Source organism: Aotus nancymaae, unplaced genomic scaffold (assembly GCF_030222135.1).
Source record: "Aotus nancymaae isolate 86718 unplaced genomic scaffold, 86718_ANA_hifiasm-v0.15.2.pri h1tg000043l, whole genome shotgun sequence".
Classification (NCBI taxonomy): domain Eukaryota; kingdom Metazoa; phylum Chordata; class Mammalia; order Primates; family Aotidae; genus Aotus; species Aotus nancymaae.
This window is the reverse complement of record NW_026988457.1, coordinates 2630811-2647186: the sequence shown is the minus strand read 5'-3', so window position 1 is coordinate 2647186 and position 16376 is coordinate 2630811. Positions and strand designations below refer to the sequence as shown.

Below are 16376 nucleotides of genomic sequence, written 5' to 3'. Positions count from 1 at the left end.
AGTGATTACCTGTTCTACTGACCCAGCAGCTACAAATCAGGGGTTCCCGCCACCTTCTCCTCAGGTTCAACTGATTTGACAGAGCAGCTTACAGAGCTCAGGGAAATGCTTACATTGACCTATTTATTATAGTGGATACAGAGGAATAGACAGATGGAAAAGATGCATAGGGCCAGCTGTGGGGGAAGGGTGCAGAGCTTCCATGCCCTTTCCAGGGGCACCAGGTTCCAGGAACCTTGACATTTGCAGCCATCTGGAAGCTCTGCGAACCCAGTCCTTTGAGGGTTTTGTGAAAGCTTCATTACGTAGCCATGATTGACTACATCATTGGCTATTGCTGATCAACTCAACCTTCAGCCCCTCTTCCCTTCCTGGCTGTTATGGGAGTGAGGCTGAAACTCTAACCCTCTAATCTTGCCTTGGTCTTTCTGGTGCCAGCCTCCATCCTGAAGCAACCAGTCATCTCATTAGCAAAGCAAAAGATACCCTTACTGATCTGGCCATTCCTAGGGCTTGAGGAACTATGGCTAGGAAATAGAGGTGAAGGCCAGGGGATCACGGAGGGCTCCCACTGTCTTACTTTTGGGGCAGAAGTGAACATTCTGAGGTGGGGAGTGGTTGGTTCAGAACCTCTAACTTGTGTGTTCAATTCGGGCAGAGAGACATTGCTAGGACCTGCTGGGGTGGATGATCTGCCCACATGGCTGTCACCTGCAGGCATGGGTGCAGGCACACCTAGCTGAGAGTTGAGTGCCACCATTCTGGATGTCCATCCCCAGAAAGAAAATCTGAGACCAGTAAAGCTGTGAATAGAGTTTTGATCTGAATACCAAGGACAAAATAAGCAGAGTTGCTGTAAGGATGCTATTGCTGTTGTCCGTGGGAAAAGCCCTTTATGCCTGAATTACTTCAATTCCAGATGGAAGGAAAAACTAAGTCCAGTTAGTTTTATAGAGGCTGGGGTTTGGGGCCTTCCTGTTTAACTGTAAACTCTCAGTAAGGTAGGGAAATAAATCAGAAATCATGGGTGTGCATTTGTAGAGACTTGCCAGACTCACTTTGTAGCTGGGGCTTCAGGGCCCAGAATCTTTTAGCATCCTTGCCCTAGTTGAAGTCAGACACACCCTCTCCCTGGTATCCAAACAAAGCTAGTTCAAGTGCTGCCTGAGCCCCAGGTCCTTAAATTATCAACAGGAGTACTTCCTGGATGGGCTGGGTTTGATCAGGTGGTGAGATATAAGTTCTCCTCCTTTACAGGAGAAGACACCAGGACTCGGAGAGTCCCACCTCCCACCTCGGATGCTCTCAAGATGGTGAACTCTCTGAGTTTTAACTGGACAGGCTGGGTGTGGTGGCTCACACCCGTAATCCCAGCACTTTGGGAGGCTGAGATGGGCAGATCATCTGAGGTTGGGAGTTTGAGACCAGCCTGGCCAACATGATGAAACCCCATCTCTACTAAAAATACAAAAATTAGCTGGGTGTGGTGGTGCACACCTGTGATCCCAGCTACTCTGGAGGCTGAGGCATGAAAATTGCTTGAACCCGGGAGGTAGAGATTGCAGTGAGCTGAGATCATGCCACTGCACTTCAGCTGGGCAACAGAGTGATACTCTGTCTCAAAAAAAAAAAAAAAAAAAACCTGGAATAGGCAGCGCCTGGAGGATGCGTGTGGACTTTCCATCTGTGCCATATGTGCCTTGGAGAAAACCCACATATCTGAATGACCAAAGTCAACCACAGGAAGGGATCTGCCACATAGCAGTGCCCTGTGCACCTTGGTGGAAAGGAATATTTCTGTCCATTGACAATGTGGCTGTCCACTGTTTGGAATTAGTCAGTTTTGGGAGTCGCCACCCATCAACTTGTCAGTCCCAAGGGCACTCGTGAAGTAATTGCCCATTTAGTCTGCACTGGGGCAATCCTGCATCGCAGTGAGAAAGGGAACACTTCCACAGAGAAAGTGAAGATTATGTGTCCAGAAGAAGCCAGACTGTGCCCCTGTGGAGTCCTCTGATGAGGCAGATGAAGAGTTTCTGTTCCTTGGGAAAGTCAAGGAACAGGAAGCAGAGCCTGAGGAACATGAGGAGGGTTCATCCAGCCAGCTGGGCTGTGGCATTTTCAGGACCAGGTGAGTGACGAGGGGAAGAGAGATTGGCCGGCATTGGAAAACAGTGGAACCTGGAGTGATAGGAGCAGGCAGCTTCAGAAGAGAAGGAGGTACCCAGCACCTGGAATGGGAGGATGTCAGTGAAGAAGAAGAGGAAGAAACGAGGATGAGGAGGTGGAGCGGCAGTGCAGCACAGTGTGTCGGTGAGCACAGGAGAGGAGACATGAAGGTAGGAGGCACGGAGGTGCGGGAGGAGGGGCATGCTGGGGGGCTCAGAGCAGATCTGAGTATGGAGAGTCCACAGACAGTGAGGATGAGATGGAGCCTCACCTGACACAGCTCCTCACTGCGAAGAAGGGCCGAGTGGCTGTTCCTGAACCTGAGTCTGAAGCATTGAACCAGAAAGAGCCAGAGCAGGAGGCAAAAGGCATGCTGAGGAGGCGTGGCACTCACTCCAGACTGTAGGAGACCAAGGAAGAGTGGGGGGAGAGCAGGCAGGGCCCCACTACTCTGGATGCACTCAACATCATAGATGAGAGTCAGGAGGATCAGAAGGCATGGAAAGTTCAGGAGCTAAAACGAATAAGCGGGCAGAGACAAGGAAGAAGAGCTTGAGAAGGAGGAAGCAGAAATTGAGTGCCTGCAAACCTGGCTGAGGAAGAGCAGCAAGTTGAGCTTCGGGCATACGGCAAGGTCGTTACCAGCAAAGTTGTTCAGGGCAAATATGAGAAACAAACAAAAGAGACTTCAGTGCCCCCACCCCGAAGGATCATTTCAACAAAGTCATTCTTCCTAAAGTCATGCAAGAACTTTGGGCGCTCTGGTTATACCAAATACACCCACAGTGGAGATGGAGACACCACCTTTTTCTGCCCAACATAGGGCCAAGAGAGTACCCAGAACACAAAGTTCTTCAAACAAGACAGCTGAAACACAAGATGTGGTTGAGCAACCGTTTGCCAAGAAGCAGAAGACCATGTAGGGGGCAACTCCTTGTTCTCCCAAATGTGGAACTCAAGGGGAAGTCTCAGCATCCGGTCCTTGATTTGCTTTTCCTGTTATTTACATGGCCCCTGAACGCAGCCTGTGGATCTACTGCCATGCCTGTGATACTGGGTAGCCCAGTTTTTGAAGGTACTTTGTGAGATTTAGACTTGTGCTGAAAAATCCCCCAGAAAAGCACTACCCAGGTAGGATTAGAGGCTTCCCACTTATTTCCAGGAAATCTTAGGTTTCATTAATGCTAAGACTTCCCTATTTACATGGGACTGTTCCGATTTTTAATTTTAGAGATAGGGTCTTGCTACGTTACCCATGTTAGATTTGAACTCCTGGGCTCAAGCAATCCTCCCCGCTCAGCCTCCCAAGTAGCTGGGATTACAGGCATGTGCCGCTACACCCAGCTCTGAGTTTCGTTTTCCAGCCCCTTAGCTTGGGTCAGAAACATGGGCATGTAAGTGGACAATACACTTAACCCTTAGAGTTAGGAGGAAAATACCAGGAAATCTAAACTCACTGAAACCTGTTTTGCATTTTTGGTTGAAGTCCATTTTTCTAGATAAACATACTTTTTGATCCATTTACGTGTTTGTATCAAGAAATAAAAGAAACACCCCACCCCCAAAAGAGAAAGAAATGTACAAGAAGGAATACAACCTCTGTGCCAGGCCATTCCCAGTGTTTCACTGGTGCCCTGGGGTCCACATGCTTTTTTTTTTAAAGACTACAGTGTGCCAAATCTGCAGTAAATTGAAGAATGTGCGACCTGCCTCTTAGACATAGAGTGTGGCCTGCACATCCAGGTTCATGACACAGGACTGTCTTTTGAAAATGATGTGCCAAAGTCAGATGTCAGCAGAGGGTTCTACACACAGAATATGGAGAGAGATCTCTAACTCTGATGGAACATGTCCAATTGACATGCTGGGGAAAAGACACATCCCCCAGTGACATGCTGCTTAAATTGGCCTGGACCATACCCTACTATCAAAGGAATCAGCCCCACATTTACTCCTGCTGGGTGAAAGGAGGGTATCAGAGAAAAGAGGAGCATCCCTAGAGACACAAGAAGCCTACAGATCTGGATGATCCCCTTGCTGATCAAAATGTTGACGACTCATATTATACAATCAGTGACCCTGTAGCGGATAAGCTAAAGCAGGCTTCAACCATGCCTCGTCTGGACCTACCAGAGAACAAGACTGTCACCACACTAGACATGGATGGTCTGGGTGAAACAGATCAGAGAAATCATTTCTACCAGTTTGGAGAGATTGACAATCACTCTAATGCAGAGACAGCAGGGTGCTTTCACCCAGTTTTCCACAAGGCAGGCTGCAGGCATGGCTGCTGAGAAGTCCTTTAATAAGTTCATTGTAATGGCCACAGACTCAAAGGGAAGTCAGGAAGACCTCAGGCAGCCAGAGGAAGAGAAAAAGAAGGATAAAACCACAGACTCTGGGATCAAGCTAGAGCCTTTTCCAGGACTGCCATCAGCTCTTCCTCCTCTTGCAGCAGAAGATGCAGCGGCCAGCTACTTCAGCTCACCCCAGGTGATCCTCCAGCACTGTGGTGAACATTGCCCTGCCACCCCCACTACCCCTCGTGCCATCAGGTTTGGGCCACACATGGTCCACCCAATGAGACCACCCCATTCCTTTCATGAAGGCTCTAGCCAATCCTTCTCAGGACCCTCAAAGGATGGGAGCTCATGCTGGAAAACACAGCAGTCCGCAGCACATTAGCACTACTCTGGAGCTCTGTGGAAGAAAGGGCACTTAAAAGTCCCAGTAAATGAATTTTGGAGTAAATATATTTTTCCTTCTTTTGTAGTTTCCATGGTAGCTGAATATGCTCAGATATGGATAGTCGGTGAACGACAGCCATGCTTCTCTACATGTGTTCAAAGATTCAATGGCCCTCAAATAAGCTGCTGATGACACATCTGGTTACAAATACAACATGACTAATAAAACCTAATGCCTGTTCCCCTCTGTGCTAACAAGTGGCTGGGTGAATTGGAATACCCAATGAAGTTACCATCTCAATTATATGTTCATTTTGTACCTTTTCGGTGGAGGCGGGCAGGGTGGAGAAATGATCTTCAGTAAAAAACCCTTGGGCCAGTTGGGTGCAGTGGCTCACGCCTGTAATCCCAGCACTTTGGGAGGCTGAGGTGGGCAGGTCACTTGAGGTCAGGAGTTCAAGACCAGACTGGCCAACATGGTGAAACCCCATGTCTACTAAAAACACAAAAATTAGCCAGGACTGGTGGCAGGTGCCTGTAATCCCATCTATTAGGGAGGCTGAGGCAGGAGAATCACTTAAACCCAGGAGGTGGAGGTTGCAGTGGGCCAAGATAACACAATTACACTACAGCCTGAGCGACAGAGTGAGACTCTGTCTCAAAAAACAAAAAACTTTCGGCCTGTTTTTATGTCCGTGGGGTTATTTTTCTTAGTATCATCTTTAAAACAAACAAAAAAGACAAAATTGCTAGTACGGCTCACTGCAGTGGTGTGAGGGTGATTTAACTCTTTTGAAGTCACACCCTCAGAAAGGCAAGTAGAAACCAGCATCCAGCAAAGCCCAAATGTTTTCTTTCCTCTCCTTTTCTTTGCTTATTACTAAAGGAATCTGACTGATAGTTTTACTTCTTTATGCTACCAAAAAACAAAAGACAAAAATAAAAATTACTTTGTCTTCCTATCAGTTGGATGAAACACAAATTTCATGGAGCTGTGTATTATTGAAGAAACCTGGTGTCTGGGATGAAATTATTTTCAACAACATCCTGTAAGACGCTTTCTTTAACCAACGGAAATGAAAAGCATGGAGTGTTTGAATGGAAGACTTGTGACCTGCAGCTGGAACTATGATCTTCCACATTCACCTTTATGTGTCTTCAGGGGCTCATTGGAATTCCCAGCTCTGGGCAGGGGACTATCTGTTTGGATTTAGAAAGTTTGTGTTTAACTGTATTATAGATGATAAAAGAAACTTGATGTTGTGTTAAAAAAAAAAAACTCTAAAAAAGAGGAGAAGGGAGAAATCATCAAAGAAGTAATTCCAGCAATTTTCACCAAATTAAAAAAAGAATTCAGACTGAAAATGAAAAATGTCTTATGCCATCCAACAGAACTACATCTGTTTAGCAGAGGGCATATACAGAAACGTTTATGACAGCCCTATCTGTAGTAGCCCCATAATCGAAATAGTCACAAGTCCATCCTCATTAAATTTGGTTACATCAATTATATATATATTGGAACAAGAATGAATTGCTACCACATGCAACAACGTGGGTGAATCGGACAAAATTGATGAATGAAAGAGACCAGGAGCAAGAGTACATATTAAAAACATATATACACATTTTATAATGATTTTCTTTCTTTTTTTTTTTTTTGAGTCGGAGTTTCTCTCTTGTTACCCAGGCTGGAGTGCAATGGCGCGATCTTGGCTCACCGCAACCTCCGCCTCCTGGGTTCAGGCAATTCTCCTGCCTCAGCCTCCCGAGTAGCTGGGACCACAGGCGTGCGCCACCATGCCCAGCTAATTTTTGTATTTTTAGTAGAGACGAGGTTTCACCATGTTGACCAGGATGGTCTCGATCTCTTGACCTCGTGATCCACCCACCTCGGCCTCCCAAAGTTCTGGAATTATAGGCGTGAGCCACTGTGCCCGGCCTCTATAATGATTTTATTTATATAAAAATTCAAAAACATGCAAACTGATCTACTGTACTGGAAATTACAATACTGGTTCTCACGAGGGGCAGGTAGTGGCTCTCGGTAGCATTGTTTCTTAATCTAGGTATTAGATTAAGAGGTATTATCTAATCTAAGTATTACACAAAATGTTTGTTCATTTGTAAAATGATTTGTGCTCTTCTGTGTGTTATAGTTCAGTAAAAACTTTATGGTTTTTCTAAGTTCCATATCAAAACACACCATAGTGAAATTTATGGGGATAAAGAGGAGATTCAGAAAGCTTTGGTTGTGTCTGAGTGATGGTGGGGAGATAAAGGATCAAGGCAGAATAACGTATGACTTCTTAAAAGAATTACTAGAACTGAACAACCATAGAGAAATGCCTGTAAATTTCTACATTCCAAGGGGAAATTATGTCCAAACTGTCAATCAAGTGAGGGGTAAAATAAAGACATTTAATAAGATGTAGTCTCAAAAACTTTTCTGCCTATGCACCCTTTCTCTGGAAGTTTCTAGAAGACATCACAAAAATAACAGGGAAGACAGAGGACCCAGGGAACAGAAAAGAAGGGAAGAGACTGGTGACGCAGGCCTGTAGTCCCAGCTACTTGGGAGGCTGACCCAGTAGAAAGAGCTTGCAGTAAGCTGAGATCAAACCACTGCATTTCAGCCTGGGCGTCAGAATGAGACTCCATCTCAAAAAAATAATAATTATTTTTTAAAATACGCATATTGAAAATTAGGAGGAGGGGGAAAGTGCATTGTGTTGTGAGGAAAAAGCTGGGAAAAAGGTCTGAATCCTAATACCCTATAATAGGAAGTCAGTATTTATTTTGTATACTATACATATATGTTATTTTGATAATTTTAAAAACACTATGAGAAGAAAAATAATTGGTTCATCTGCAATACAGTGAGAATTATTTATTGCAGTAACTTCTATTTAATTGGAAAATGTAACATATTTTTCATTCCTTCTGAAGGAAACCTGTAAGTGCACTTTAATTTTTTATCTAGTTCTATAGTGTACAAGGTAAGAAAATCAAATTTAAAACGTTTCCATTTTCTGAATTACGTTATTGGCAATAATTACAAAAGTGGACTTAGATTATTTGAGTGTGTTGCTTAGCTTTTGCCTATATTCCTGTCTTAATTGTGAGCAGAAAATAGGGGGTTTTGTTTGTTTGTTTTTGTTTTTTGAGACAGAATTTCTCTCTCATCACCCAGGCTGGAGTGCAATGGAGCAATCTTGGCTCCCTGCAACCTCTGCCTCCCGAGTTCAAGTGATCCTTCTGCCTCAGCCTCCCAAGGAGCTGGGATTACAGGCATGTGGTACCACGCCCGGCTAATTTTTGTATTTTTAGTAGAGATGGGGTTTCACCATGTTGGCCAGACTGGTCTCGAACTTCTGACCTCAGGTGATCTGCCTGCCTCAACCTCCCAAAATGCTGGGATTACAGGCGTGAGCCACTGTGCCTGGCCAGTTTTTTTTAAAGTGCATATTAATTCAAATAAGTGGAATGGTAAGATACAATAAGCATGGTACCTAGCTGAGAACATCTTTGCAGTCTTCCTACTGAAGCAATTAATCCTAGAAACTCTTTTCCAAAATTTCAAATGGTAAAGAGAAGCATAGAGGAAAAGCTGTTTCCCTTTTTTGTGTGTTACTGTATTAATCATCTTTCCAGCTTAGAGAAAGTAGCAGTACATACATAGACAAGTACACAGTTGTTTCCCCCAAAATACTGAATTTCAGAAGTTCTCTGTCATTCTCATTATAATTGTTTCAAAATCTCAACAATTAAGAAACTTGAGAATGAACTAAGCAAATACTATAGCTCCCTCCTTTTCAAAGTGCTGGCAAAGCACAGCACATCAAGTGCTGCTGGCTGGCTTGTCAAGACAGAGGCTACGATTCTATGATAGGGCAGAAAGAGAAAGGCTGAGTGGGGAAGGTTGTATAGAGGACCCTCCTTATTCAAAGATTCATTATGAGAGCCCCTGCAGAAAAGATTAACAATCTAATACTGACTTGTGAAATTAGTCCTCATTCAAGCATCTCTCTCCTCTTAGCATCTGTAAGTCATTGAACAGTCTCTCCAGTGCTGTAAATATTAAAGCAAAGCAAACGGATAGCACAGTGAAAATGCTAATCTCCTAGAAGCTGGAAAATGTCACGGAGCCTATGAAAGTGATGTTAGGAAACAGCATGCAGGCAGCAGCAACGCGGAGGAAACGGGAGTGAACCGAGAGCCTAGTGACCAATATGAGCCTTCTCAACAAGCCCAAGAGTGAGATGACCCCGGAGGAGCTGCAGAAGCGAGAGGAGGAGGAATTTAACACAGGTCCACTCTCTGCGCTCGCTCAGTCCGTCAAGAACAGCACCCAAGTGCTCGTCATCTGCCGCAACAGTAAGAAACTCCTGGGCCGTGTGAAGGCCTTCGATAGGCGCTGCAACATGGTGCTGGAGAACGTGAAGGAGATGTGGACGGAGGTACCCAAGAGCGGCAAGGGCAAGAAGAATTCCAAGCCAGTCAACAAAGACCGCTACATCTCCAAGATGTTCCTGCGCGGGGACTCAGTCATCGTGGTCCTGCGGAACCCGCTCATCACCGGCAAGTAGGAGCCACCTATCCCTATCAGTTAACAGAACTCACTCCCCTGTCCTACCAAGACCACTGCTGCTGGTGTTGAGAATAATAACGCTCTGTGTTTTTTTCTAGTGGAAAAAAGGAAAAAAGAAAACAGCATGAACTGGCTGGGCATGGTGGCTCACGCCTGTAATCCCAGCACTTTAGAAGGGCAGGGTGGTGGATCACCTGAGGCCAGGAGTTCAAGACCAGCCTGGCCAACATGTTGAAACCCCATCTCTACTAAAGATACAAAAATTAACTAGGTGTGGTGGTAACATGACCATAATCTCAGCTACTCGGGAGGCTGAGGCAAGAGAATCATTCGAACCCAGAGGCAGAGGTTGCAGTGAGCCAAGATAGTGTCAAAAAAAAAAAAAAAAAAAAAAAAAAAAAAAAAAAAAGCTTGAACCATAGGCAAGAGTTGACTAATTAACAACATAGAAGAAAAGAGTAAGATAAGGATGATAACATAACAGGTGCTTCCAAAAAGAATGACAAGAATATTTAAAAATTTAAGGGCAGCCCTTGAAAAATTGACAAGCCTCTCCTTATATCTTTGTGGGGGAAAAAAATGACCATTTTAATGATCAAGCTAGACAAGTCAAACATGAAGGGTATTACATTGTGTTAGCAGCTTTTTTTGTCAGAACAGAGCTTTCCCCCAAAGAAGGGAGCCACGGGAGGCTGAAGTGAGAGACAAGACTGGGTTTGGCCCGGGTCGTGGGGTGCACCTGAACTGGCTGAGTGAGCAGGGGAAATGGGACTAGCTCAGGAAGGAACTTGAATCGGAATGAGGAACTGGAACTGTTGTTTTCATGTGTTGACCAACCTGGGGAGATAAAGATAGTCTTTACCAGGATTTACTACAGCATTTTCAAATTGGGGATTTTTTTTTTTTAATTATGTAAGGGAAAATTTACAATACATTGCAATCAACTAATAGAAGTATTATTTTATGACACTTCTGTTTCAGTTTTATATATGTGTATACCTGTGTCACAAGGCAAATATTGGTCTTACCGAGAGTCATGTAATCCAAAATTTGGGCCAGGCACAGTGGCTCACATCTGTAATCCCAGCACTTTGGAAGGCCAAAGCTAACAGATCGCTTGAGGTCAGGAGTTTGTGATCAGCATGGCCAACATGATGAAACCCTAATACAAATATAAAAATTTAAATATAAAATATAAAATTTAAAAATAAAAATATAAAAATTAGCCAGGCCTGGTGGCTCACACCTGTAATCCCAGCTACTTGGGAGGCTGAGGCAGGAGAATCGCTTAAATCCGGGAGGTGGAGGTTGCAGTGAGCCGAGATCACACCTCTGCACTCCAGCCTGGGTGACAGAGTGAGACTCCATCTCAAAAACAACAACAACAAAAACCAAAGTTTGAAAGACACTGATATAGAGGAAGCTTTATGATCCTGTTATAGATGAGAACCCCAGGAAGCCCTGGCTGAGCCACATTGGAGCACAGCACCAGACTGTGAAGTCTCTGGGCTGTGGTTGCACTAATGTCCTCAGGTTCCAACCCCAGCACCTCCCTGCATGGTGCATGAGCCCGAGGGCCCATTCCTTGGCCCCACTGCCCACTCCTGCTGAATCCTTCTGTCTCCCCTGCTGCATGTGAATCTGGGTCTCATGGTGGAAGAAGTGTGTGTTTTAGGCTCAGCTTGAGCTGGGCGTGAGGCGTAGTTCAGCCCCCTACTTTACAGGTAAAGTAGTGGAGCCATTGTGATCCTCTGTTGCCTTTTCTGTTACAGAAAAGGTGGGGGAAATAATACCTATCTTATAGGGTTGTAATGAGGATTTAAAGAACATATGTCACCTTCGATCAAGCTGTATTCTACTTCTAGGACTTCATCTCTGGAAGTACTCATATGTGCACAGATTCACATACAAAGATGGTTGATTGCAGTCTTATAAAACCAAACATCTGGAAGGAGGTTAAAAATCTACTAACGGGTGGGCATGGTGTCTCACACCTGTAATCTCAGCGCTTTGGGAGGACGAGGCAGGTGGATCACTTGAGGTCGGGAGTCCAGGACCATCCTGGCCAACATGGTGAAACTCTGTCTCTATTAAAAATACAAAAATTAGCTGGGCATGGTGGTGCACACCTGTAGTCCCACCTACTCAGGAGGGCTGAGGCAAGAGAATTGCTTGAACCAAAGAGGCGGAGGTTGCATGAGCTGAGATTATGCCACTGCACTCCAGCCTGAGTGAGACTCCATTTCAAAAAAAAAAAAAAAATCTAATAAGGGATTGATTTATTTCAAATTATGGCATAGCAATATAATGAAATACTATGCAGCTATTTAAAAGAATGAAGTATACCTAGGTCTACTTAATATGGAAAGATATCTGCCTCACTACCTAGTGGAAAAAAACAAGTTACAAAATCCTGATCCCATTTAAAATATATATATAGATTATTGGACATGCATAAAGAAATGCTGTAATAGCATAAATATGGCTACAGTGGTTATCTTTGGGAAGCGGAATTATGAAGGACTTTAGATTTCTGTTTTGTAAAATTTTTTACAGTGAGCATGTGTGACTTTCATATTCAGGAAAAAAAAATTTGCTGAAAACACACACACACACACACACACACACACACGTTACCCAGCATAGCAGTTCTGAGTAGTTAGTGGTTGTTAGGAGAGTTCACTTTCAGCATGGGTGCTCTACATCTTTAAATATTCCCATAGCAATGAATAGCCACTGTGCCTAGGGTTTCTGTGTGAATACATACCCTCTTTTCTTCTTGATAGACTCATTATTTTAGTTGCAGCCTTGTTCTCCTTTCCTTCATTAGCTTTAATCAGCAGGCTCGGGGCACCTGTCACAGGAGATGCCATTATTCATTTTAATTTTTAAAATTATAGTAGCAATTTAAGCTCATCTTAAACATGGAAAACAAATCTGCAGTTAGTAAAGTAAAACCTTAAAGTCACCAATTTCGCCATGCCTTTCAGTCCCACTACCCAAAGATGGCAGTGGTTCAGTGTACGATCTTCACAGCTTCTGTGCATATGCAAGTGTGTGTGTGCACTTGTTCTTTGTTTTTTGATACAGGGTCTCACTCTTGCCCAGTCTGGAGTGCAGTGGCACAGTATCAGCTCACTGCAGCCTCAACCTCCTGGGCTCAGGTGATCCTCTCACCTCGGCCTTCCGCATATCTGGGACTACAAACATTTGCCGCCACACCCAGCTAATTTTTGTATTTTTTGTGGAGACAAGGTTTCGCCATGTTGGCCAGGCTGGTCTTGAACTCCTGGGCTCAAGCCATCTGCCTGCTTCCACCTCCCAAAATGCTAGGATTACAGGCATGAGCCACCACGCCCAGCTTGCGCTTGTGTTGTTGCACAAATAAGATCATTATGCGTATCAAAAAATTTATTTCCACTGCAGAGATTTATATACACTACATCTTTTTTAAGAACTGTATAATATTCTACTTTGTAGATGTAATTTATTTCACCATTCCCTTATTGGCATAATTTTCAGTATTGTTAGCAGAGCCACAAAAATATTATTTTACCTATATCTTTGCACACTTCAGTGAGCAGATGTGTAAGATAAATTCCTACAGGAGAATTAGCATTGGTCAAAGGGTATCCATGTGGATAGTTGTGTGCACTGGCTTATATTCCCAGTCGTACATATATGAGTTCCTCTTCCCCTACACACTTTCACCTATACAAGCTGAGTATTCTTTACACAAAATGCTTAGGACCAGATATGTTTCAGATCTTAGATTTTTTAGGATTTTGGAATATTTGCATATACATAATGTGATATCCTGGGCATGGGACCCAAATCTAAACACAGAATTTGTTTGTTTCATATAAACCTTATACAGATGCCCTCAAGGTAATTTTATGCAATATTCTTAGTAATTTTTGTGACCCATCGCAGGAGGTCAGGTGTGGGATTTCAGATTTTAGAAAATTTTTGATTTTGTATTTTCAGGTGAGGGGTGCTCCACCTGTATTCTGTATTATATATTGTTATCTTATTATTGCTTTTTTTGTTACTATTTTTAAATCTTTGGCAGTTCAGTATGTGAAAAATGGATGTCATTGTTGAATTTGAATTTCTTTCATCATGAGTGAAGTCATCATTTCTTCATTGCCACCATCCATTTGGAAATGTTATGCACGTCTGCAAATTTCGTTGGAATGCTGACCTAGAGTTGGATTAGATGGTGGTAGAGAGATAACATGCTTAGAAACATGGTCCTGGATAGAGTGTTGAGGAAAAGTAGAGAGAATGGATGGTGCATTTTAGTACACTCATGGTTTCGTCTTTGGACATCCATAGTGGTGAGAGACATGTTGGATAGCGGTATATTTTTGTGCATAGAAGTCTGTTAGCTATACGGCTGCTGTTTCAGCATCCCTGAATCCCCGCCTGGCTGAAATGGGCCATCTATTCACCTTTGTTCAAAACTACAGAAATCATGTCCAGTATTCTCTATGTACTTTTTCTCACTGAAGTCTGGCATCATATTGACTCGGCATCTAGAGGAACCAACACAAGTGAATCAAGTTTGCATGCATCACCCAACAGTGCCTCATATGCCTAAGCGATTTCATGGAACTGCATTTCAAAATCACAGTTTGAAATGGTCATGTTCCAAACACCTATAAAGAAACTTGAAAATGTGGCAAAATGTAGGCAGGGCCTTAAATGTAGAAAGAATGTTCAGATAACTTTGCAAACACCTTTTTGGTGATAGCTCAGTTACTTCTTGCCTCATCAGTTGTCCTTGGTGCGTAGGACATCCGTGACCCAGCATGTCAATGATAAAGTTTGTTCCAATACACATTATTTCTTCCTTTCAGAATGAGTGGCCTTGGCAGATGTGAAACCTCTCTGAGCAGGGACTGTCACTAAAGGGGGCATGTAGAGAGACTGTGTGGGGTCACATTGTGATGGAGACATGGGTGAAGGAACTCACAGTTACCACTGGCTTTTTCATCATTTTGGATGTGTTCACTGGTTTCTTCATTTCACCATCCAGAAATACCAAATTATAAAGAACACAATTCTTTCTGACTACCCAAGGCATCCAAAATTCAATCTTATGCAGACTTTGGTTGAGGACATTTTCCCTGATTCTTTTGCAGCTTCCAAGTCCACTAGTTCTCCATTTTTAACCTATCAGCTGCTCTCTATGGATTTCGTGCCTTGAGATGTTGTCTTCCAAATACACAGCATACACAACTAACTTATTGTTTCTCTTTTTAGAAAATTAAGCAGATCTGCATATAACTACATATACAGACCTCTGGTCCACCAGAGGCAACAAGCATGACCTCACAAGTTTGTGTAAACTCAGTCAAAAGCAAGGGAATGCAATACAGTAGTCCTTTTATGGGTTAATATGATCTCACCCTCCCCCTACCACAGTAGTGATCTTTCTGTTCCTAAAAAGGGAGGAGCCCTGGGCTGGGAACCCCTTCAGTTATCCCTTCCAAATGGTACAAATCTTCATCCCATCCCTCTGATGGTCCCAGTTGGTTTTAGTTGACTGTGAAAGAAGGTAAATGCCTCAAGATCACGCACCTCATCCCCCACCTGAAAAAAGACATTTCACATTCACATGTTGCTGGTGATGGGATCCCTGAGTCAAAATCTGTATGTAGAAAACAGCCCAGGAGATGGGTTGCCCGGTCACTGGCACTGCAGCGCGCCCAGTTCCCTGCTCTGGGTCAGGTTGTTGAGACCGCATGAGGATGCGCTGCTGTGAAAGTGCCTGCTTTTTCCAATTCAGGTTCATCAGAGTGCATAAATCCACTGACAGCTCTCTTCAAATGGTGGTTCTCAACTTTAAATAAAATTTTGAAATAATTAACACCTGGTTTGCTTTTTAAAAATTTCGATTTTAAAAAAGATAGGGCAGCAGGAGGGTGTAGATTAGGGGGCTATGGAAGGCATTCTAATATGGAGGGAAGAGCACACATCTTTGAGTTTGACTTTGAACCCTGACGTCACTAAATATTTGGCTATATGACCTTCAGAAGGTTATTTTTAAGCTTTGATTCCCTTCTCTGGGAGTAGGAATAAGACTCCCTTGCAGTCTTGTGGACATTTATTAATAATAACAACTGTGAAACAGCACAGCATAGGACTGGGCGTGGGGTCGGGGCTGAGTAAAGGTGCGCTTGCCCGTCTCCTCTCCATCTATTTTTTATGTCACACTGTATTGGAATCTTCTGTTTCTGCAGTTAAGGGCAGCACTGGATGTTGTGGTGGTGCTGACCCTAAGGAAGTGACAGCCCACTTCCTCGGGGAAGTGGTGATGTAGACACAGGCAATCATATCTCATTCATAGAAGCAAGTCCCCAGCTTCTATGTGGACCACCGACATCTGAGAAAGGTGGGAAGGGGCTCAGAGGTAGGAGCTACCACCCCGGCCTCGGGTGTTACTCACCGAGCTGCACTGCAGTCTTAGGGTGGGGGCGCAGGCAGGGGGACCCTCCCCTCATCCCTGAGAGGTTCCTTCCTCGGTAAGCTGACAGGCTCAGCACCGCATGCACAGCCACTGCGGCCCCTGCTCTGTGAGGACTCTTGAGCCTCCAGCGGGGAATGACCCATGCTACTTGTCAAAGGCAAGCTCGGCCCCTTCAAGCTCCTCCTCCCCAAGGAGCCTGCATGGCTGCAGGATGCAAAGCCAAAGGCCATCAGAAGGATGTGTGGAAAACACTGTGGTTAGAAATGAGCAGACATTCCTGATGGAGCCTGGACCTCAGGCTGATTGTGATCTGAGACATAACAGTGCCAAGGCGCTGCTAAATCACCAGAACACTTGTGGACAACAGCAAGAGAAAGACACAGGCTCTCCCATAGGAAGGCTCTGTGGTGTGGAGGGAAGCAGGCACTTTGGCGACAAAGGGGGCAGGCCCCTT

At 44.2% G+C, this 16376-nt stretch overlaps 1 protein-coding gene and 1 pseudogene across 1 annotated transcript; both read left to right on the top strand.

Annotated features, from left to right (window-relative positions):
• LOC105732105 (pre-mRNA-splicing factor RBM22-like) overlaps nucleotides 1-4891 on the top strand; it is a 34812-nt pseudogene extending 29921 nt beyond the window's left edge.
• Nucleotides 4892-8465: 3574 nt separating this feature from the next.
• On the top strand, nucleotides 8466-9560 carry LOC105732112 (small nuclear ribonucleoprotein Sm D2-like). Its single transcript, XM_064361790.1, has one exon. It carries the CDS (start codon nucleotides 9089-9091, stop codon nucleotides 9443-9445), a length of 357 nt encoding a protein of 118 aa, XP_064217860.1. The 5' UTR covers nucleotides 8466-9088; the 3' UTR covers nucleotides 9446-9560.
• The last annotated feature ends 6816 nt before the right edge of the window (nucleotides 9561-16376 follow it).